General features: G+C 36.8%; 1 protein-coding gene across 2 annotated transcripts; it reads left to right on the top strand.

The window, feature by feature from the left end:
- The first annotated feature begins 16,329 nt into the window (after positions 1–16,329).
- Positions 16,330–22,933, top strand: LOC137712626 (uncharacterized). Of its 2 annotated transcripts, XM_068451736.1 has the most exons (9): positions 16,330–16,499; positions 16,641–16,846; positions 17,175–17,282; positions 17,376–19,915; positions 20,180–20,252; positions 20,388–20,547; positions 21,402–21,471; positions 21,729–21,864; positions 22,160–22,933. In XM_068451736.1, the coding sequence occupies exons 1-6, from the start codon at positions 16,403–16,405 to the stop codon at positions 20,541–20,543; spliced, it is 3,180 nt and encodes a 1,059-aa protein (XP_068307837.1). In that variant the 5' UTR covers positions 16,330–16,402; the 3' UTR covers positions 20,544–20,547; positions 21,402–21,471; positions 21,729–21,864; positions 22,160–22,933. The 2 variants fall into 2 exon arrangements, with proteins under 2 accessions (XP_068307837.1, XP_068307835.1); XM_068451734.1 differs by having other exon boundaries at positions 21,729–22,933.
- The last annotated feature ends 183 nt before the right edge of the window (positions 22,934–23,116 follow it).

Below are 23,116 nucleotides of genomic sequence, written 5' to 3'. Positions count from 1 at the left end.
ATCTTGTTAAGGATGGGATGATGCGATGAAATATCTCGAAAGTAGATGTTTTGAATTTTTTGACTTGTTCAAATTAAGGTAATTTTCTTTTGACATGTCAGTTTTAGTTCCATTACATATAGATTTAAAGAAAACAACCAGATTTTTAAGATGTATTTGTTACACAACGAGCCGAATAAAAATTTAGCCGAATTTCAGCTTTTACTTGGATTCCTAGCATTTTTGAGGTTAAATTACTTTATAAATAGGTGATATTGGTCTAAAGTTTGTAATCTTTCAACTATTATTCAATTAAAAATGAGGTTCCTCTTTAATTTCTTAATAAACTTTAGGACTTGCTAGTGAATTATATCTTAAAAATTTCGTTCGATTTTCCTTATCATATATCCCGCTGCGTCGGGCTGTTACTCGGCAATACAATCTTTATTACTCTTACCGTATATATATAAGACTGCCATGCTTTCACTTCCCATGTTCTTCTTTGAAATAGTTTTTCTCTCATGATGTGATTGATATCTTAATTTGGTCTGGAGGATCCCACCGTATGTTCAGGAGGGGGGATCCGGTTCCTACGTAGTGGTTGGTTCGAAGCTTTCACACGTTACCTTGGGTCTTTGTCTGCTTGACACGTCTCAACCAACCAGTCACACATGGAAACCAAAGTGCAAACCAAACCTTCTTATGGCACCAATTTCTCCTTTGAAACTTTGTCTGCTTGACACGTCTCAACCAACCAGTCACACATGGAAACCAAAGTGCAAACCAAACCTTCTTATGGCACCAATTTCTCCTTTGAAACTCCAAAGAATATGATACCACTTGTCCATAAGAACATTCTTTTGGAGTTTTTTTTTTTTTTTTTTTTCTAATGGGAAATGAGAGTCTGGTTCTCTTAGTCACCAAGTAATATTTAACTTTAGATCCTAAGTTTATGTTCGATACCCTCACATCTCCAAGAAAATATGTATTGATTTGTTAGTATTTTTCTTCATTTTGTTACGAGAGTTCATTAAGTTTAAATCTCTCACCTCTAAATAAAAAGCAAATAAATTAAGGGTAATGATAGGAGACCAAATTTCAAAATTAATTTTGTAAACTGAATAATGTGATTTTTTTTTTTTTTTGGAAAACCTTGGCGCTATGAAGGGAATATTATTGATGATGAAAAATGAAGTTACACCTAATCAAGAAGAACATAAACCTTACCCTTCATAAAACAAGGAAAAAGAAAAAAACATGAAAAAGAAAAAAAAAATGATAAAGAAGGTGAGACATAAACCTTATCCCTCTAGGAAAAAAAAAACAAGACTGATACAAAGAAAAAAGGGAGACATGAAACCTAACCCTCTAGAGCGAAACTAAGGTCTAAAACTGCAAAACGAGTCGAACTTCTCCACAAAGTTAGGGTAAAAAAAAAAAAAAAGTGAGACAAATCTAAATACCGACACGCACATTAATTTGAGAAACGGTAGCTAGGCCAGCCAACAGAGTTCGAAAACAAAGCAGCACGAGCAAATGATGTGGATGTAGATAAGGGTGGGCACTGGCCGGGCAGGACCCAAATTTAGAGGAATCAGATCAGACCTGTTTTAAATTGCAACAGGACGTGCTTAGCTGGATAATGAAATCTCAAAATTTGAAACCGGACCTAACCTGGCCCATTTGAAACGGGTTAGTTCGGGTCGGGTCCATAGGTCCAATAACATCTTTTTTTATTAGAACATATTTAACACAACACACAATTACTCTATTTGGTTGCCAATGAGCAATCATGTTGCGCAGGCACAACGAAACTAAATGCAACTGGGTAACTTAACTGACTGGAATTATAATTCTCTTATCAACCAAACATAATATAATTACATTACTTGGAAATACATAAAAGTTCCACTAATCAACCAAACATAATCTAATTAAAAATACCCAAGTATGAAATAGAAGATTCAAATATATGCAAGTCTGGAACTATCACATGACATACATATATATGTGTGTGTGTGTGTGTGTGTGTGTGTGTGTATTCAAACTCAATTTAATTAAACAAAAGATTTGAAATCGGAACAAAACAAAGGTCAAGATTCAAGAACCCAACAAAATCCCTTCGAGTTCGACAGAGAGAGAGAGCAATTGATTTCGAGAGAGTAAATGTGTGAGACACATCTAAAATCAAGAAGCACCAGATCATCGACCACGATTGCATTCCTATTCCCAATTTCTTGCATTCCTATTCCCAATTTCTTGCATGCATTCAGAAATTAAAGTTGCAAAAAAAAAAATGAAGGATAAATTGACAAGAAAAAATAAGAGAGGATTTCAATGACCCTGGATCGAGATCTGATTATGATGGGGCGGACATAGCTAAGGATGATGGTGGTGGACGGAACTAGGACAGTGGGAGCGAGTCAGGAGGAGAGATCGACGTCTGATGATGATGGTGACGAACAAAGGAGAGATCGACGTCTGAGTGAGAGGAGATGAGTAAAGATGAGAGATTGAGGGAAAGGGAAACTGAATACATGGATGAGTATCTGAATGATTCAGATTAGAATAAAATCTGAATGATTCATATTTAGATAAAATTACAATGCAATTATTCTAGAAACGGGTCGGGTCGGGGGCTTGTTCCCTCCTATTTTAAGAACCGCCCCGCCCCCCTAAATTTGTATACCTACCCGCCTTGCCTCGTTTTGTGTTCTGAAACTTTGGACCCCCTCCTTACCCGCCCCAAATTGTGGGTACCCGCCCGATCCGCGAGTCCTGGACCCGTTTGCCCTCCCTTAGATGTAGATGATTGGATTTTATTAATTGTTGATTAACATACTTATTTTCTATTAAGTGTTGATTATTAGTCATAAATTAAATTGGATGAAATTTGAAATCGCTCAGCGAGGCAATAATGTGGATATTCTGAATAATCAATCTCCCAAATTCTTGAAAACCAATTGGATTGAATTGTTTAGTTACTTTGCTTGGATTAAGAGCATGAAACATCCTACAACATCAAAGCTCTAAATAATGGACAATATCATTGAAAATGTTTTCTTTGTTGTAAAAGTTGTGGGAGTGAATGCCCACATGTTTTTAGTCAAAGGTGAGGAAGACCTTTGTTGTAAAAGTTGTGGGAGTGAATGCCCACATGTTGTTAATCAAAGGTGAGGAAGACTTTAGAATAGTAGTCATGTTATTGTTGTATGAGTTTTTTCAAAGGGCACTCATTTCACTTTTGTAAATATTCACGGATGTGGCTCTATATAAAGAGTGACACACCCCGACCTGAGTCTAGCCATGCTGCCCGTCACCCAAATGTGACGTAACCAAAAAGGAAAGTGAAGCATAAAAATATGGATAAATTTAAACCAAAACTAACATTTATTTAATCTAAAGTAGAGAATGTGCAGTAGTGGGAAGAACCCATAAAACATAAGTGTTCAAAGCAAAGATGACATAATAGGAAAAGCTCCTACATTTATTTAGGGGTATGTCAAAACCGCCGGATATTCCTCGTACGCCACAGAGTGATCAGCTATGAAGACTGGCGCTAGGCGCGTCACATACAAGTCGAAGTTGCTTAATGCAACATGTACTACAGGACTGGCACTAACAATGGATCCAAGGTGAGCTTGCGGTGTGATGTGAACATACATGTGAAGCTTGGCCCTAGCCAAGGTGAGTACTACACCGGTGCAAGCATGCATGATGAGAAAATATAAAGTGTATGAACATGCCATGACAATATATAAATCTCAACATCATAATAACATTTTTAAAATTAAATAAATCATGGCATATTGGCATAATATAAATCTCAAAGCATTTGCGGAAACTATAAAGCTTTATATATAATATATAAAAATAAATGCCCACTCATTGATACATCGATGGATCGTAGCCTCTTAGCCTTATTTGTCCTCGTACCTTCTTGGGGTAAGCCTCACCTATATGTGAAATAACTTTACTAATTAATTAATTAGGACCTACACTAAAAGGCTAGGAAAATCCCCCATAGTTTGCTCAAACATAGGGTTTAAATATATGTTACTCAACGTCGTGAACCTGTACATGTCAAGCACACATCGGCTGGTGGCCGGACGCGCCCTTATGCGCCACCATGCGTTGACAGGTCGCAGCCGCACGTGCTCCCACGCGCCTGACAAACTGACAGCAACCCTAGGGGAATATTCCGTTAGAGTTGACGGAATATTCTAGTAACGATGTCAGTTACCTTTAACAGCGTTAGAATATTCCGTTAACTTTAAAGGAATATTTTGTCTTCTTCTCCGGCGGACCTCCACCGCCGTCGTCTGGTTTGCTGGAATTTAGGGAATTTTCACCAGTATTTGGAAACCATTTTTGACAAACTTTATATGGAAATGAAGCTTATGAAGAGTAGAACAAGTCTATACCTTTTGGAAGTAAAAAAATGGATATAAATTTGACTGAAAAAGCTTGAAAGTCTCAGACCTAGTTTCTACTTTTTGAAACTGAGTGTTTTGACATTGGCTCATCTCCCAACTTAGGTTAGTGGCCATGGGGAGTTGTGTAGGTGTTTCCAAAACTCCCAAAACCTTGTAACTTGCACGGAAAAACGTCGAAGAATCCACACTTAGGTCAGAGCTCCGAGTTACTCCGAGTTGGACACTTAAAACTCGTCGATTTTGTGATCGGTTAGTATAGTTGGGTTTGTGCGTTTGAGAGGAACATGATGGTGGTGGTTTAAAGGTCAATTTGTGAAGTTTTGAAGTTGATCCTTGTTGTTGTAGAGAAGAGAGAGTTATAGGTTAGGGAGAGAGAATGAGAAGATGAGAGAGAGAGACAGTTTTCTAATTAGGCAGAGAAGAGAGAGAGAGCAGTGTCTGATTGGGTGAAAAGAGTGGGAAATGAAATGATTGGGGTGAGGGAAAATAAGGCATGGAACAAGTTTTAAAAAGGGAAAAAGTGATAAGATTTGTACAATTTGAAATCAGACGAAATCTAACGTACCCTATCAAAAATAGTAGCTTCCAGTACTAAATAATAAACACACACGTGTACAATTCTACTCGTTGTTAACGCACTTTAACTAAACGTAACTTTTTCGTTACAACTCCGATTCAGGTCTTACTCGCGCTCATGCATTCATAACAACGAGTACTAACTAATTACAGTATCAAGAAAAATAATTTAAAAGCTGAATAACTACGTCCACGTCAAGTTCTATTTTTCCAATAACGGCATAAACGTCAATTTACACACTCGGGGAGAAAATTACATGGAAAATTAGGGACATGTTGTCACAAAGAGCACTCCATGTGTGATCCCAACACACAGAAAAGAAAAGAAGTGAAAGTAATAATATCAATATCCCTTCCTTCATTTCTTTACCTGCAATCCTTTTATGTTATAGTTACGAAAACAAACAGTGTGATACATTACACCCGCTTCGCTCCTGTCCCTAGCAAATGTTCTCTCTCTAACTTTTGCCTATTTATAACACGTTATTAGCACGACTCTCTAACCCTATCCAGCTCTTATTTCCCCTGGCCAAAAAATGTTTCATCCAAGGATCTTACTGTTCTTCTTCCTCCTCTGCCTCACTTGCTTGATGTACCCTTGCCAAGATCGGCTAGCACCATGCTTTCTCCTAGTTATTAATATAACAATTACATATATATTTTTTATTTCTTATTTGGTGTAGCTCCTAATTAGTAACCCAATGTTTATATATGTTAATTTTACTGCAATTTTAGATGATGCGGAATAATCACCCATCTTGAATTGCAGATTTAATTTTATTGTAATTTTAGGTGGTGCTGTATAATTGCCCACCCATCCTTAACTTTATTTCTTGTGCAAAAAAAAATATATTTTCTAAAGTCATATGGGGCTTAGAGAAGTTTTTATAAAAATTGAAGAAAAAAAAAATTGGTGGCACAATATTATGCAATAAAATATGAATTATTAAATCTTTTTTAATTTATTCAATTTGATTGTCAAAAAAAAAAAGTACGTAAAAAAAAAAATGTTTGTAAAAAAATAAAATAAAAATAAACTCGTGGATAAGACACCTTGAAACATCCGCTGGTTTTACAACCCCACCGACCAATAAAATTTGAAAAACCTTTTTCTTTTTTGAGAAACTTTTTTGGAAAACCATAAAATAATAAAGAAGGAGCCCCAAGTTTAGAGTCCAAAACCACTTACCAAAATTGAAAAGGACAGAGACGAGTAAGAAAGTTTCAATTTTCTGTCTCTCTTCGAAAAGTCGCTCTCTCTCTCTCTCTCTCTCTCTCTCCCTCCACACCCCCCCCCCCCAAAACACGAAAACAAAAACCAAATCGTGTTTGTTTCACCAGAAATTCAGACCCCCAGAGTCCTCGTAATCTTTTTCTTGGTTTCTTGTTTTTTCCGAAATCGAAACAATTCTCTGGACCTTTTGATTTGTCCTAAATTAATTAAGCTGAAATGCTGCAGCTGCTATTCGCGGTGGCATTCTCGGCGGTGCCTCTGACGCTTTACGTGCCGCCGATCCGAAGCCTGAACCTGTTCGTGGAGACCGTCGAAGACCTCCTCCACCACACCACCGTGTACACCCGCAGTCTCTACCCGCGTCTCCGCCTCGGCTTCTCTCGCCTCCTCAGCTCCCTACTCCGCTTCACCAGGTAGACCTTCCGTACAAACGCTCTCCCAATTTGCCAGGAAGTCTTCAAGGTTCAAACCCCATTAGATTACTCACCGTACCCGATCCACCCCCAACAACCCCAGATTTTTTATTTTTTTTATTTTTTGAAGAATTTTCTTTAATTTTGAGAGCTGTGATGTTTTAATTTGTTGAGGTGGTGTTGTTAATGATATGATAATTGGGTTGGTAGAGGTTGAATTTTTATTTAGTTATTCTTTTGGGGTTGATTAATCTTCCATTTTCCAAGTGATTCAGGTTTATGTTGAACTTGTACATCATTTACATAATCTGCTCCATTATTATTGCAAAATTAACCCATGATTAATAAATTAACTGGGTTTTCATTGAGCTCAAATTATTGCAAATCTCTCTCTTTATTTGTGTTGGTATCGTTGAGTTCTTGTGGTAGTTGAGCTATAATTTTAGTTATATGCATGGACTTGGATCATATAGTTATCACGAATTATTTATCATTTGTAACGGGTTTATAAATCGGTTGGTTAAAAATATTCACTCTTACCAGTAATGTTTCGAATGGTATTCTTCTTCGTTAGAGAGTGAGAGATCATAAGTTCATTTAATTCTTGCAAAAGATGAATTTGAATCACATTATTTTTGCTAGTTCATTGTGAGATTTAACTCACTTTCTTATCCTTTAATGTAAATAATATCGTTTGTACAAGTAATATTTCGAGTCCGATTTTCTTTCTTTATTAATGGAAAGTCGGAATAGAAGAGCACTTATCTTGAACTTACTACTTAGATACTTTCAGTTCAGCAGGTGTTTGCTCCACACTTGACTACTTAGCGTTTGCTCTGGACACAATAATTGGTACACAAGGGGTGCGCCATCCCGGCCCTCTCGTATTAGGGAAAGGTCCTTGCAACTCTAACAACCACATGGATACCGTCTCACGATGTTCTAAACCCTGCCCACATACTGCTTAATGTGCGAACAGCCCTAAAAATAAAATAAAATTGTCATTCCATTAGTTCGACTACTAAATTAATTAAATAATTTGGCTCCATAAAAAATTGATTAACGTGTCACTTTTGTTTTCTTTGATCAGAGTATTTTTCCTTTTGTGTGTAAATGAATGATTGGGTGCTTTCATGGCTGGGAGCTTGACAGTTGACTGCATGTCTGGATCTTCTTGTGCTCGTTGCACCTGGTATTTTGAATTTTCTAGTTTAGGAATTTCTATCCCTTTCTTTTGGATAAGGAGGACAAGTGGATTTTACATGTATTGGATCACAACAAATCTCAATTAATTTTCTATGAAAAGAATATTTAGTGAATGGATAATGTGCTGAAATTTAACACGCTATCTACTAGAATAATAAATCCACGCTATATCTTGACATAGTTGCAAGTAATTCTCTCGTGTCAGAGCTTCAAAAAGATAGGTCAATGGTCCAACATCAATATTATCTCCAACTTAATCACATATAAGACCAACAATTCCCTTCATTTACTAATTTATATTTATTTTAGGGGCATAAAACCAAATAGAAATATAGGGAGTAGTCCAACTACTTATAAGCATGTGCAAGGTTCTTCATTTCCCCGATGTGGGATTGATACTCTCAACACACCCCCTCACATGTGGTGAATTTTCAAGCATGTGGACAACACAAATCAGGTGACATGGAGCACGTGTGGCCGTTGCACTTCACACACAGGACAACTTAATCTAATACCATGAAGAAAGTTGCGATTCCACCATAAAACCAATGAATTTGTACAAACTGTATAGCTAAATAACACACCCCGACCGAAATCGAGGCGTTCTAGCCGTCGCGTGAGAGTGACGTAGCTAAGAGTGCAAAAGAAGTAAATAAGAATGTGAACAAGGAAAAACCAAATTAAAACTTATTAAGTAAGTATGCGGAAGTGGTCAAACCCAACTACAAACATTCAGAGCATAGATTACATAAAGGTGCAGTCGAATTGATTAAGTACTAAATATACAACTAAGGATAAAATATCCCTACATTATTTGATGGAGTGTCAGAACCGTCGATTAGTCCCCGTGTGACACCAAAAGAGAACGGCTATTTAGGACCTGGATGGGTGAAAAACAGAAAGGTGAGTGGGCAAAAACAAAACTTTAGAAAACACGTTACTCTTTTCTGAAAGTAATAACCCCTCACTGCAAAACCCGTATAGTTTCCAGAAAATAATACTACATAAGTACGAAAAAGAATGCCTGAGTGCAGTGAAAATGGAAGCATGCCATGCCACGATATCTCAACAATAATAAGCGTTAGCCAGGTGTGAAATCAGTCTAACTAGCATACCAGTTGGAGTCACCTAATGTGACCTGTATGACTGGACCTATTGTTCATCAGTCTATGCTAGCACACGAGTCGGAGTCACCTCGTGTGACCTGTATGACAGGCTAAGTGTAAATATGTAAGCTTTAGTGCTACGATCACGTGATGGCTAGCGATAAATCACGGGTCACCTACGAGTCGAAACTGCCTAATGCAGTCAATACGACAGGCTAGCACCTACTTGGATCTAAGGCGAGTGTGCGGTGCGGGAGGTGAACATACACGTGAAGGCTGTGCCCTGGCCCATGGCGGGAGTACTAACACCGGGGTGCAGCAATTATGAGCTCTAAATGAATATATGCATACTCATATAATGCAACCATTTTAATCACATAATAACTCACCTTTACCTACCTGCGCTTCCATAGGATCATTTGATATAATCACAAATTCCATCATAATGCAATATTTAAATATAACACATTTAAATCATGGCATGCTATGCATAATCAATTTAAAACATTTATGGAAACCGTAATATATATATATATATATATATATAAACAAATGCCCATTCACTGATATGTCGAAGGATCGTAGCGCCTTAGCCTCGCTTGTCCGTGCTCGTCCTCGGGGTAAGTCTCCCCTATATATGAAACAACTATTTTTAGTTAATTAATTAGCACATACGCAAGAATATAAGAATAACGTCTCATAGTTTACTCAAACGGAAGGTTTGAATATACGAAAATGTTCTACTCGAAGTCACGAACCCGCACATGAAAACCACTCGTCGACTAGAGGACGGACGTGCCCTCACGCGCTGTCCAACCCAAGACCATACGCGCAGGCACGTGCACGGCATGCGCGACGGAAACCCTAACGGACGTTAGGAATATTCCGTCAGGATCGGCGGAATACTCCATTAAATATTAACGGTCTTACCTAACGCCGTTAGAATATTCTATCAACTTTGACGGAATATACCTTGTCTTCTCCAATGAGCTTCGCCATCTAGTTCGCCGGATTCTGGGAAAATTTTCAAACCTTAATATCTAGCTCATTTCTCAACCAAAATCCATGAAATTTATATGGATTTGAAGCTCTTGAGGAGTAGAACAAGTTCGTACCTATTAAGAATCCAAAATCGAATTGAAAATGGTTTGAAAATCCCTCGAAAGTTCTAGCCAAAACTGAAACTCCTCGAACTTGCGTGATCCAAAGTCCACTCCTTCCCAAACTTAGTCTAGGGTCCCTATGAAGTTGAGTAGATGTTCCTTCATGTCCTAAAACCTTGTAATCTCTCCAAGATCACAACGATACTAACTCAACCGAGTCGGAGCTTCCGAGTTGGCAAGTTAAAACTCATTCGTTTGACGATCGAATGGTACGACTGGGTTCATGAGGTCGAGAAGAGTGTGATGGTGGTGATTTCCAACTTGATCTGTGAAGATTTGGTGTGCGTTCAAGGGTGATGGTTTCTCGGGTGCAAGAAGGAAGAAGAAGGTGCGAGAATGAGAAAGAGAGAGAACACCTGATTGGGCGAAGGAGAGAGAGATATAATCTGATTGGGCTAGGGAAAATAGGAACTAAAATAATTGGTGAATAAGGTTAGGTACGGGTCAAACTTTCAAAAGAAAAGAGACAATAAAATAATTTAAAATTGCATATACACATCCACGTCACCTAGTTAACCAGACATAATCGTCACTTACACACTCGGGGAGAAATTATATAGAAAATAGGGACGGGTCGTCATACTAAATCTATAATCTTCGGAGAATGTTCACCGATGTTGGTCCACCCCTAATGCAAATGGACTGGTAACTAAAGTGGTTAAGAACATTTACCCTTGCACTCAAGGTTCTATCTTCAAGTCCTTCTCCAATCTCCCCAATATCACTCATATAGAAAAAAGAACCTAATTTAATGCTCATTCAAGAGCATAACATCCAATTTTCTCAAAATTGGATCATCACATCATGTACTAATATGTGCGAGTAGGGGATTGCCCTGGTCGATAGGTTCTTCCTCTTCAACGTACTATGTTCTAGGTTCAAACTTTCACTCTCCCGTTACTGTATCTCTAAGAACTAATATTGTACATAATAACAATCATGTGCTAATGTATTGATCCATCACATAAAGATTTTTGTTCAAGTATAAAGGTTGTATGGGAGGTCTGTGAAAACTTTAGACCTACTAGCCTGCTAGTTATACATTCCATATATTTTTATTTGGGGTGGTGCTATCCACACATCTATTTTTACCTTTTACACACCTTTCTCAATTTTCAGTCATTGGAACTAATGAATTGAAAATATCAATGGATAAAAATTAACAAGGATGCGTGAAAGGTAAAAAGGAGTGTGTGAATCACTACCCACTTGGTACATTCATGCATTTACATCATTCATTGTATCCAACTATATGGATTCACCTATAAAACTTCTATATATACTCTCCTGTATTAAAAAATCTATATTTTATTATATTAATATTTTTCCATAAAAGAAAAACATTATCTTTTGATAAAAAATAAGAAAAGGCAAAACCATAGGGGTTAATCGGTTAATTTAAGCCATTTATTACTACGTTTTAGTCATATTCCTCTTTACTTGTTATTGAAAGGTCTTAAGTTTGATTCTCGCCAAATGCGAGTTTAAACTACATTATTGCTAGCTTATTGTGAGGTTAAGCCCACCCCTTCTCATTAGTGTAGACAATATCATTTGTTAAAAGAAAAATTGTTAATTTAAAATTTTGTGGATTAACAAAGAATAATTAGTGGAAGAAGAGGAAAGGCTAAAAGGAGTTCCTAGGACAACAACTTGAATATCGACAACAAAAAAGGAACAAAAAATCTTTAGTTTATTATTTGCAACAAATTTCAATTTGAAACCTAGGAACAAAACAAACACAAACATGTCATTCACCAAGGAAGAAAATCTATTAAAATGAAATTGGATTCAAAGAAAATATAAACCTATAAATTGCAATGTGGGAACGTTAAAACACATATGTTCTATTGTATTATTGGTCTGAAATGTCATGCTGACCTTTTTTTAGGGTTGAAAAGAAATATGGAACAAACATATAATGAGCGTTCATCCAAGTATCCAATAAGTTTCTTACAATTTAGTGAAAAATTGAAATGTAAATGAAAATTATCTATTTTATGTCTAAATGATAGTTGCGACCTATGCGGTTTAGGTTGGTGCCTAGGTTAGTTTATGCGGGCTAGGTGGATGCCTACGTAGATCTAGGTATTCTTTCTTATTTTTCTTAAAAACGCCTAGGGATTAATCGTGACGGTGTCCAGCTACCTAGCATCTAGGCTTGGACGTTTAGAACACTAGTTTTTTCTTGTTCCATTCGGTAAAAGCTCATGAAAAATCCTCTTTCACGTATAATACTATGAATCACAAGTCTTGGGTTTGATTTAAAGTCACTTTGGTAGATGTTCCGGCCGCATTTCGAGTTTTAAGGATCGAAGTTTAAGTAATAATATGTTCCACAATTCCAGTTATGAATAAGTTGTAAAACATTGAACCTGATATATTCCAGACGACAATTAGGTGTTTTCCAGATAAAACGTATTCAAAACATACCATAAAAGAAGAAAACAAAAATAATATTTACTGAGTATGGGCGCTATAAAAAGATGGCTCAAGGCCAGAAGCTGCACCTTCAACCTTTTCAAACCCGATATGCAATTGAATCCATAGAGATTTCTTCATAGATTTCAATCCAGATTTCAGATATTACTTCTTGGAAAGCACTTATAAGGTTTGTCTTAGTACCAATTTGTAGTTAAGATTAGTCAATTGCATGTACTTCTCATTCTTGAATATGTTATTGACATGTGCACCTATCTTTATTTTTATTTTATTTTATTTAGATTGATATTGAAGTTAATTAGACTGGTGATTCTCTTTGTTTTGCAACACCGTATCATGGATGAGTAGGAACTTCTACTCAAAACTCTTTGTGTTTGAATCACATAGTTTTGTCTTGATGATAAGAATCGTTCATATTATGAATCACTCTGTAAATATCATTTTTGCAAAAAAGAATGAATTAAAACTAAGGTTGTATAGTCAATCTATTGTGAAAAAATACATATACGGTTCATAATGTTTTTACCAATTTTGTTCATCTGCTTTATACAGTTCAATGATTAAACGAGATTAAACGATCTTAGTTTTAATTGATTTTTTACATTAGCAATATTTAATAAGTGATTTTTAATATAAATAGTTCTAATTATAAACACGAAGTTCTATGATATAAATCGTCAACTAACAATTTGAAGTATGAACTCCTACTCATCTTTTAAGTAATCAAGTATTATCTTATTCAATACTCGATCTTTGCAAGTTCAAGGACTAATTTTTACAAATATTTAATTCAAGGACCAAAGCTTCAGTTAGACCAAAATTCAAGGACCATTGCTTTAATTTTCTATTTCAAATATTTATTTCCATCCGGTTTTGATTTTTGTTTTATTTTGGAAAAAAAAAAAAAAAAACTCTTCGTAACAGCAATGGCAAAGAACAACGGCGAAGACATCGATCTGGAGGCTCAGAACAAGGACATTGCTGAGCAAATTGGAGGTCCCAATGCCAAAACAGAACATCAAGTAACATGTTTGTACGAAATTCCCGACCCACTTCCTCCTTTGATGGAACTGTATGACTTTGGTAAGAAGAAAGCGAGTTCTACTGGTCGACCTGAGACCGAGAAACAAGGTAAAAGGAAATGCTATGAAGAACATGGTTGCTATGAGCTTCCTGCTCCAGCGTTGAAGGAAAGAGAAAAAGAAGTAACGAATGACGATGCCGGTGGCCTCCCAGATATTGTTGAACCACTCCCGGAAAATCTTGATCAACTGTGGGAGGACCATTGGACTCTGGAGAATTTCTTTGATAATGTGCCTGAATTTTAAGTTCTAGCTTTGACACAGTTTTTTTTTTCAAGTTCTAGCTTTAAACAAACTAGTCCGAACTATTGAAGAAAAATAGTTATTAAGTGGACAAACTAAAATAAATCTAACTGCCGTTGAGCGTTTTGGGCTTGAGACCAATGTTGTTTTATTTTTATTCTTGCCCCGCTATCCAAAGTTATATCATATGTTTTCAGTGTTTTACTTTTAAGAACTTATATTTATACACTTTAAATCTAACAACATGTGAATGAAACAACAATTCTATACTTCAAAACTAAGACATTCTAACAATTACAGGGTGGTTCAATGGTTCGAGACGAATGTCAAACCTGTATTTCGCACGACATGTTCTAGTTTGATTCCTAACACTGTTGAATCATACGATGATAGTTAGAGATAGGCTGAAATGCTTCTGTGATTCTTTCCGACCCTGAAAAATTGGACTTGAACTGTCATGACGAAGCCACCAGCTGGTCGCTTTTAAATGAAAAAGATTGAGAGACTCTAATAAAGTACTTTCTATAATCTTACAAGGATAAATATAAAACCTAACAATTTTAACAATTTGAAGGACATGTAAAGTCAAAATTGCATCTAGCAGTCTAATTTCTAAAATTTTAAAAACTATAAACACAATTGAAAATTCAATCAAAGTTAACAACTCACAATGTAATGTTATTAAAGGTTACAATTCAATTCTGAAAAATTCAAATCAAAATTCTGGGAATCTCTAAATGTCTTCCAATTTCCATTTAAAATTTTTTTTTTAAATATGCAGATTCAAAATTTTTGAGTTCGGATTTAAACTTTTACAATCGAAAAAACACTAGTCCAACTTGCACCCTAGTTGCCTTGAACGGCTCGTGATGTTTTTGGCTACACGAGTGGTGGTGTTCGTTCTAAAATATTTGCAACATTGAACTTGGCATTGTCGTTACCTTCCTTGTCGTTACCTTCCTTGAACTTTTTCACAATAATGATTTTTTCCTCAAACTTCTATATTTTTCAAAACATGGAGAGCCAATGAGGAGCTTATTGCGAAAATTTGGAATTTTACATGTCACTAAAATATAAAATTTGTTTAGCCACTTAATAATACTATCTAGTGGTATTTCTCCTTATTTGTAAGTGAGAGGTCTTATGTTCGATTCACACAAGAAAATTTGAATCCCATTATTGCTAGCTCATTGTGAGGATAAGCTCACTCTCTATCCCTAAATATAGATAATATCATTTGTTAAAAAAATATAAAATTTATTTATAAAAACTTCTAGCTTAGTTGGGCAAGAATACATCATCCTACTGATGGACTTTAGAATTTCGAGTTCTCAAATTTCAAATTCTTCTTGTCCAATATTGCTTTATAAAAAACAAAATTTTTGTTCATATGGGTAAGAGAAAATGAGATGGAGTTTAGAATGACAAGTTGGCAACTCTAGTGTAGAATTAGAAGGTTCTTTTGGAATGGATTTGTGTGTCCAGAGCTCGCCAACTGAAAGATTCAAAACATTTAAAAGAGAGAGAGGAAGGGATTCAGGTTATTTAAGTTTTTTATTTTTGTGAAGTAAGTCAGTGAGATGAACTAATATGACAAATGATTAAAACTAGAAAAATGCTAAGGAGACTCTTTCAAAAAATGGGACTCTCTATGAACTCTCTGACACCTTTTTTTTTTGACACAATATTTTATAATGTTGGTGCGAGAATTGTACCAAAAACACGATGTGGCGGGGTCCATAGAGAATCTTACTTTTGAGAGGGTCTTGTTAGCATTTCTCTTGAAACTAAGTGGTTTGAATATGCAAGTGACCATTTACTACAGTAGTGAAAAAAAAAAAAAAGGTGTTATGCCCTTATATAATGATGTGGGTTCAAATTCTATCGATAACTAATCTAACATTTAGCTTATTAACGTTGTTGTTCTAATAAAAAAAGAAAAAAGAAAAAAGGAGGCAGATTGTCTACCCTCTTGTTTAGGTACCCTTCTATCCCCTCCTATTTTTGTACGGTCACGGTTAAACCACATCAACATTTTATATTGATTTTTTTTATAAAGATAATAAGACAAAACAATAGAAATATAAAAGGTTGACGTGTGTTAACTATGACTGCACAAATAAAAGAGAATAAAAATAGCACCCAAACAACAGAGAAGACAATCTGCCTCTAAAAAATGAAAATGGTCTGATTCTCTTGACACAGACCGGTTTTTTCTCAACCGAGCATTTACATAAGAGTGGGCACCACTTGAACAATTTTTTCAAAAAGGATGGTATGTTTTTGTATTATATTTTCATATCATCTTAGGTGGTATTTAATGCAGACAGACACATCATTTGAATTAATTAATGATGTGGTTGTTCACGTCAAATGCCACATCTAAGATGGTATAAAAACATAATATAAATATCATTACTCTTTCAATATCTGAAGATCCAGCAAAAAAACTGTCCCTTTTGAAGCAAAAAGCTCCCGTCTTTGGTTTCTGAACCTTCTTCTACAGCAGCGTAGGGTTTCCCATGGACGGCATGAACGACCATGAGAGAGCCATTGCTTGGCTTTGGGCCATTGAAGCCCTCGCAAGCTTCAAACAAGTAGACGCATCGCTTTTACACGGTATTCACAAACCTACATTCTTACTTCAATGTTTGATTTTTTCCTTTAATTTTTTTTTCCAATCAATCTGTGTGAGTGTGTAGATTGAAGAAGATTAGGGTTTTTTCATGGCGTTTTGGTACATTTTGGTGGCCTTTTCAGATTTGATTGCGTTGGCTCCACCATTGCCTGATGATATGGGGAATAATGCAAAGGAAAGGGTTGCTTTGAAATCTTTGGAGAGTTTATTCAAGTTCGATTCTTGTAATGTGACGAGTGGTGATGTTCCTTCTTCTGCCCAGCGTTCGAAAATCGGCTTTAATTTGTCGGAAACTTGTCAAAATGTTCTCAAACGCATTGTAAATGAGGTGAAGTTCCCAACTTTTTGGCTTTAATGTGTAGGTAATTTGGATGAGTATCTATCTAAAAGTGGTAGCTTTTGTGGCAACCCATATTCTTTCAGTATTTGTACCCTTTACGGGATGGAGTCCGTTTTTGTTCACCCCTAACCCTGGTGTAGCCTTATCCCCCTTTAACATTGTGGCACGATCTAGAATGCGGTAATGCTACACCAGAGTTTGGCGGGTGAGCAAAAATGAACTTTCTAAGATTTTTGGTAGTGGCTATAGTTGAACTCAACTCTCGTAAGATTTTTGGTAGTGGCTATGTTAAGCATACAAATATTTCTTTTGTCAGACGCCAGAATCTGATTTGAGAACGGGTGGACCGGGGCTGTTGAAATGGGATATTCAACCCTTTATTATGCATAAAAGAGCTTCTTTGCCCAAATGTGCATTGAAACAGGTAAGCCTTTGGCTTTTCTTTGCATATTTTGCCCTTCAATCGATTTTTCTGTATTGTTTAGAAATGAATTTGTGGAATTCTTTTTATGAACAGCTGAAAGATTCGATTCTTGATGGCACACATCTACATGCAGAAGTCTTGAGAAAAAAAGGCGGTTTAACACTTAGAAATGATGTAAATAGAGTTCTTTTGAGAGATGGTAATCCCAGGCTCAATGAGAGTGGCTCTAATGCTCAAAACATGGGAGTCAAGGGAATCGCAGATCCTCTGATTATTGAGCATGAGAATAAACTATTGGAAGAACCGAGTAATGTAAATCTATTTCCTTCCAAAAGGCATAGGATTTCTTCAGATGCTGAAAACATGGAAGATGACAACCGTAGTAGCGCGAATGATTCTGATGACTGGAATATAAAATCCAAGAAGATGAAGCGGGATGCCTCTTACGTTTCAGAGTCTACAGAACAGAACCAAATTCCTTTACATGGAAAAAAACAGTTGGAAGATTTGTCTGAGAGGGAAAGCTGTGACTTGGCTGAAAATCAGATGGGAATGATGGAGGAAGGTGCGGTCTTAGAGGATTGTATTGATATTTATACTTCCTCAAAGAGATGTGGACAAAGCAGCGGCGATGCAATCCTTAAGAGTCAGTCAGAAAATCATCTTAATGCCACTTCAATGCCTCAAGATAAATTTATGGATGAAGCCCATCAAAATTTATGTATTGATCAAGCCAAAGATGATGGTGGGATTCATCCTGAACCAATAACATCAAGTGTTGCTCCTCCAGATGGAACTCAACAAAAAATTTCTGCTACAGTAGCAACTTGTAACAATGAGCATGAAAGTCATATTAAAGCATCACCTCCCGTTTCTACCGAGGGACCCCAAAACAAAAGCATCTCTGAAAGTGGCAATGGCTTGGTTATGGAGAATCTGGCAGATGAAAACCATAATTGTGTAATTGGTTGTGATGATCGCTGTGTAATTACCAGGAAGATGAAGTGGGATCCCTCATATGTTTTATGTTCTATAGAGAAGAACCAAATTCCTCTACATGTAAGAGAACTGTTGGAAGATTCATCTGAAAGAGATGTTCCACTTCCGGAGAGAGAAAGGTGTGACTTGGCAGAAAATCAGATGGGAACGATGGACGAAGGCAAGGTCATAGAGGATGGTCATGATGATCATACTACCTCAAAGAGGTGCGGACAAAGCACTGACCCTGCAGTCAATAAAATTCAGACAGAAAATCCATGTAATGCTGGTTCATTGCCTCAAGACACATTTCAGGATGAAGTCCCTAAATATACATATAATGATGAAGCGGAAGATGATGGTGGGCTTCATCCTGAACAAAGAGCATCTTTTGTTGCTGCTCCAGATGAAACCCTGCATAAGATTTCTACTGAGGTATTCAATCGTAACAGTGAGCATGATTTTCATGTTGAAGTATCACTTCCTGCATCCACAGATGAATCCCAACAGAAAAGCATTGCTAATGAAGGTAAAGGCGATGAACATTGTCCTGAACCAAGAACTTTAGGTGTAGCTTCACTTGATGAAACCCAGAATGATTCTAACAGTGAGTGTGATTCTCATGTTAAAGTGGCACATCCTGCATCTGACGAGGAGTCCCAGCAGAAGAGTATTGCTAATGAAGCGAGAGAGCTCTTGGACTGGCTATGTCATTATGAATCAGAGACCATGACTGATAGTGTTGAATTTCATGATGAGAAGATTGATGCTGTCATGAAGAAGCATGCTTTGTTGAGCTCTCAATCCACATCCAGTCAATACTCCGAGACAACCAAAAATGTTTGTAAGAAGCCTAATGAAGGCGGTCTGTTGATCTGTGATACCAGTAATTGCCCTGTTGTGGTTCATGAAAACTGGCTGCGTTCCTCAGACATTTTATATGAGAAGGATAACTTTAAATGCCCCTTCTGTTCGTATTCTCTTGCTCTTACTGAATACCTTGATTCTAAGAAAAGAGCCTCAATGTTGAAGAAAGACCTAGATGCATTTATTCATACTCTGGAACATCAACCAAAAGAAAGCCTCGGAAGCGAGCACAACAAAGAGAATATCTGCATGAGAAAATTTCATGAGGATCTGAATGCAAAAACTAAAAATCATCAGAATGGGCATTTGGGAAAGAGTGTAGAACACCTCGGAAGGCAATGTGAAGAACGTGCAAATGAAGTCAATGACCCTCAACTACAGAATATTATAGGCACCGAGCAACAAGTAGCACCTTCTGGATCTTGTATTCCTAACAATTCAGAGTGTAGAGATGAAAGTGTAACTCTAGTTGGTATAAACCTGGATGTATCAACTGGTGAAAAAATATGGAAAGAAAAGGTGATCCAGAAGTGCATAGCTGTAGTAGGGCTTGATGGATGTCAGAACCAAGTACCAACTAAAGGTGATACTTTGTCCGTTAAAAATACAGTAAGCCTCCTTGTTGACCAAAGACAAGCTGTAGTATCTGAGAAAGGAGGTCTGCAGCAGCACATTAATTATGCGCCAAGGGAACAAGGCCATGCACTTAATGTTGATTCCGAGCAAGCTGGTGCTCAAAAGTCTAGCACTTCCAATTACAACACAAGACTCCGGAAGAAAATTCCCTAGTAAGTTATTGGCTTATAAAGTGTTTTCATTTCTATTTTCTTTATAGTGTCTACGTTCATGCCTTATTGAAATGTAAAGTACACTGTCTACATGCTCAATAATGTCTGAATAAAGTCAGTATTTATGTTACCCCGATCTTTGATTGCAGTCCTGTATTTTCCCCAATATACCCATATACTTACCTGTTGATTAGAAAGCAGTGATTTGAGAATTCGATTGCAGTAGTTGTGAAGTGAGAATAATCCTTTTTTTGTGTCTTGTAGCACATCCCCGCCCATCTCTCAGTTAAGGCGGGTAAAAGTCCCGTGGAGCGTTGAGGAGGAAGAAATGCTTAAGGTTCCTGGGTTTCTATCTAATTTACCTTTAGAAAATTATGTTCGGTTCCATTTTAAATTGATTACCTGACTGGTTAATTAATTGCATGTATGTTGCTTCAAAATATTTGATTATAACTCTTTTATATGACTGCAGAAGGGAGTTCAAACCTTTTCAAGAATTGATGAAAGAACTCTTCCATGGAAGCAAATATTGGAGTTTGGTGGTTCTGTGTTTTTGCATAGTCGTACGCCAGGGGACCTTAAGGACAAATGGAGGAACATATGCAGACGGCGTCCAAAGTCGAATTGAAGTGGTCTGTTGCATATAAGGATATGCTCTCTTATTTTGGTCCACCTCTGAAATTTCATTTTTCATGGTACCAATTTCCATAAGAAACCATTAATACAGAACTATACTGGGAAACTTTTGAAAGAGGCAATGACTGCTTCTTGCAGTTTACAATTCAAACTTGAATTTCTTGTTTTTCGTTTTCATCTTTATATCCCTCAAATTCATTTCCAAATGGTGTGATGCTAAATTGCTACTTGATATTGATATCAGAGACCTCATTCCTTAATCAATCTTAAAATCTATTACTTATAACTGAATAAAAAACTGATTTCAAATATCCGTTGATCCATGCTGCCCTCCAGAATCTTTCCTTTCCAACACATGATCTAGGAATTTCAGATCAATATTTGTATTGAAATCAACCTTAAAAACTAGCCCTCCTTTTTAAACGGTTACTCTCTTTCATCACTTCATTTGCTGTCATCATATTTTATCTCAGATGTTACCCTTTGGGATAACTTCAACGTTCTCTTGCGTTCGATCTAACCCCTGTATTGCTATGAATCCCTGATATAGCCTTTGTCCTAAAAATATGATTGCTGAATAGCATGTCAGCCATCTTGCCCCAGCCCTTCAAATCCCCCACCACCTTGGCGAGTTTACATAAAATTTCTGGGCACAACTCCTGTGTCTGGATTCTGAAATAATGACGATGAATGTGGCCCTATATATTTCTCAGACCAAACTCTTGTATTTCCCTTAAAAATTTCAGTTGATTGTCGTGATGACTTTCACAATTTTACTTTTTACTCTTTTTCGGTTCCACATAGAAGCATATTTGTAACTACTTAATCTGAAATGCCTTCTATTTTACAGATGATGAATTTGATGGATGAAGGAAGGGAAAAAGTCACGGTTGTGGTGGACGACATGATTGACACGGCTGGTTAGTTTTAATGCTCTAATGCTTTCTATAAAAGATAACATAAATAGAACTTATGAAAACATTATATGAACACGGCAAGGAGCCATTCCTCCTGACAAGCTGATACAAATACTGGAGTGACTGATTCAAACATAACATTTCCTTCCCCCTTGTTTGTGATGTTATCATGTATGATTAATGGAACAAATCATATTTAGTTGTTGACCGAAATCATGTTTTAAAGAAAATCAAGGGAAATGAAAATTGTGTTCTTTCAGGATCCAATTTGAAGAAATCAGCATGCTCTTAAGGAGCCGAACCCAGTCTTTGGACCATTTTGGCCAGGGAACTTGGTCAGTCCGTAGCAAGATTGGGGAATGATTGGAGAAACTGTACTAACCACGTCCATCTCAGGTTGAAATTGCAAAAGGTTTCTCAAAATTTGTTCTGGTCACAAATCAAGATATACAACTGCATAACTTAACGGCAAATGTGGTTACCAGAATCATACGTTAACTGATCTGTTCTAATTTCAATCATGAGGGACCATGTTTTTGAACTAAACTATGGAATTAAATTTTTTGAAGAGATGAGAAACCTCGGTTCATTGACAGGACCATCTGATAGCTTATTTTATATCTGTTTCCAGATCTTTAAGTTTCATTTTCTACTGTTAGTTGTGAGTTCAACTTGTTACTTGTCTTGGCAGTTTTGCGGCAGGTAGCTATGTGTTTTGGTATTTTGTGCTTACTCCGAGTTTGACGGATGACAGAGATTATTTTTGTCATGCCAAAGGGGAATATAGGCGGATTTGAGGAAGTAGGAGTTAGTCATTGCCAGCCCTTGATGTTATTTATGCTGTGCTGATATGCTTTTTTGGGGATGTTAATCTGTTAATAGAACTGCATGCAACAAGCCACAAGACTGTCTTGTTGCCATAATTCTTATGAAAAATGAGGAAAAATGCTACTGACCTATTTAATCGAACTTTCCTGTTCTATCTTTTTGGTTGTCCTTATTATGCAATGTTGCACGATGATCTGAACCGTATACTTTCTAGTTTTCCCTACCAATATCAGCTCCACAAAAAATGATTCGTAAAATGTTAAACTGTTGGATTAGTGTTGTTTAAATTTCAGTGTTTACAGAATAACAACGCGCAGCCGAGCGTTCATGTCATTCATCTTCCTGTGATTCAAAACCTGAGGCTCACATCATGAGTGACAAACCCAAAATACAAAATGTTCCAGAGAAGGAGAAAGATGTCGAGTTTCATCTGAAAACCAGCAGAAGACCACCAGAAGCCACGGTTGATCTCAATGAGTTTCTTCAGCAGCTGGGGGTACTGGAAAAGGAGAGACAATCAGAGGCAACTGAGAAAACAGAAACTTTCATAGCTCCGGAATCTTCGATCGGAGAAGTTCATGATGAATTCGGACCCTTTGCTGACAAGAATATCAATTGGGATGCGTTGATTGAGATGCATAGGATTTCAAACCAAGGACCTTGTTTACCAGATGGAAGAGTAGGACCTGCTTTTGCGGGAGTTCGTTAGAGAACTGCAATTAGTCACTTAAACATAATTAGCATGTTATATCGTTAGACTGTCAATCTGATAATCCTCTCCATCCATAACTCTTCAGTCACATTTCTGATCGTGAATTGA

Source organism: Pyrus communis, chromosome 13 (genome assembly GCF_963583255.1).
Source record: "Pyrus communis chromosome 13, drPyrComm1.1, whole genome shotgun sequence".
In the NCBI taxonomy this organism is placed as follows: domain Eukaryota; kingdom Viridiplantae; phylum Streptophyta; class Magnoliopsida; order Rosales; family Rosaceae; genus Pyrus; species Pyrus communis.
The sequence above is the reverse complement of the archived record's forward strand: the minus strand, read 5'-3'. Positions and strand labels throughout refer to the sequence as shown.

Coding starts and splice junctions, on each gene's coding strand:
- LOC137712626 (XM_068451736.1), top strand. CDS start 16,403: ATGGACGGCATGAACGACCATGAGAGAGCCATTGCTTGGCTTTGGGCC. Junction 16,847..17,174: donor TCAAACGCATTGTAAATGAG/GTGAAGTTCCCA, acceptor TTCTTTTGTCAG/ACGCCAGAATCTGATTTGAG. Junction 19,916..20,179: donor CTCCGGAAGAAAATTCCCTA/GTAAGTTATTGG, acceptor TGTGTCTTGTAG/CACATCCCCGCCCATCTCTC.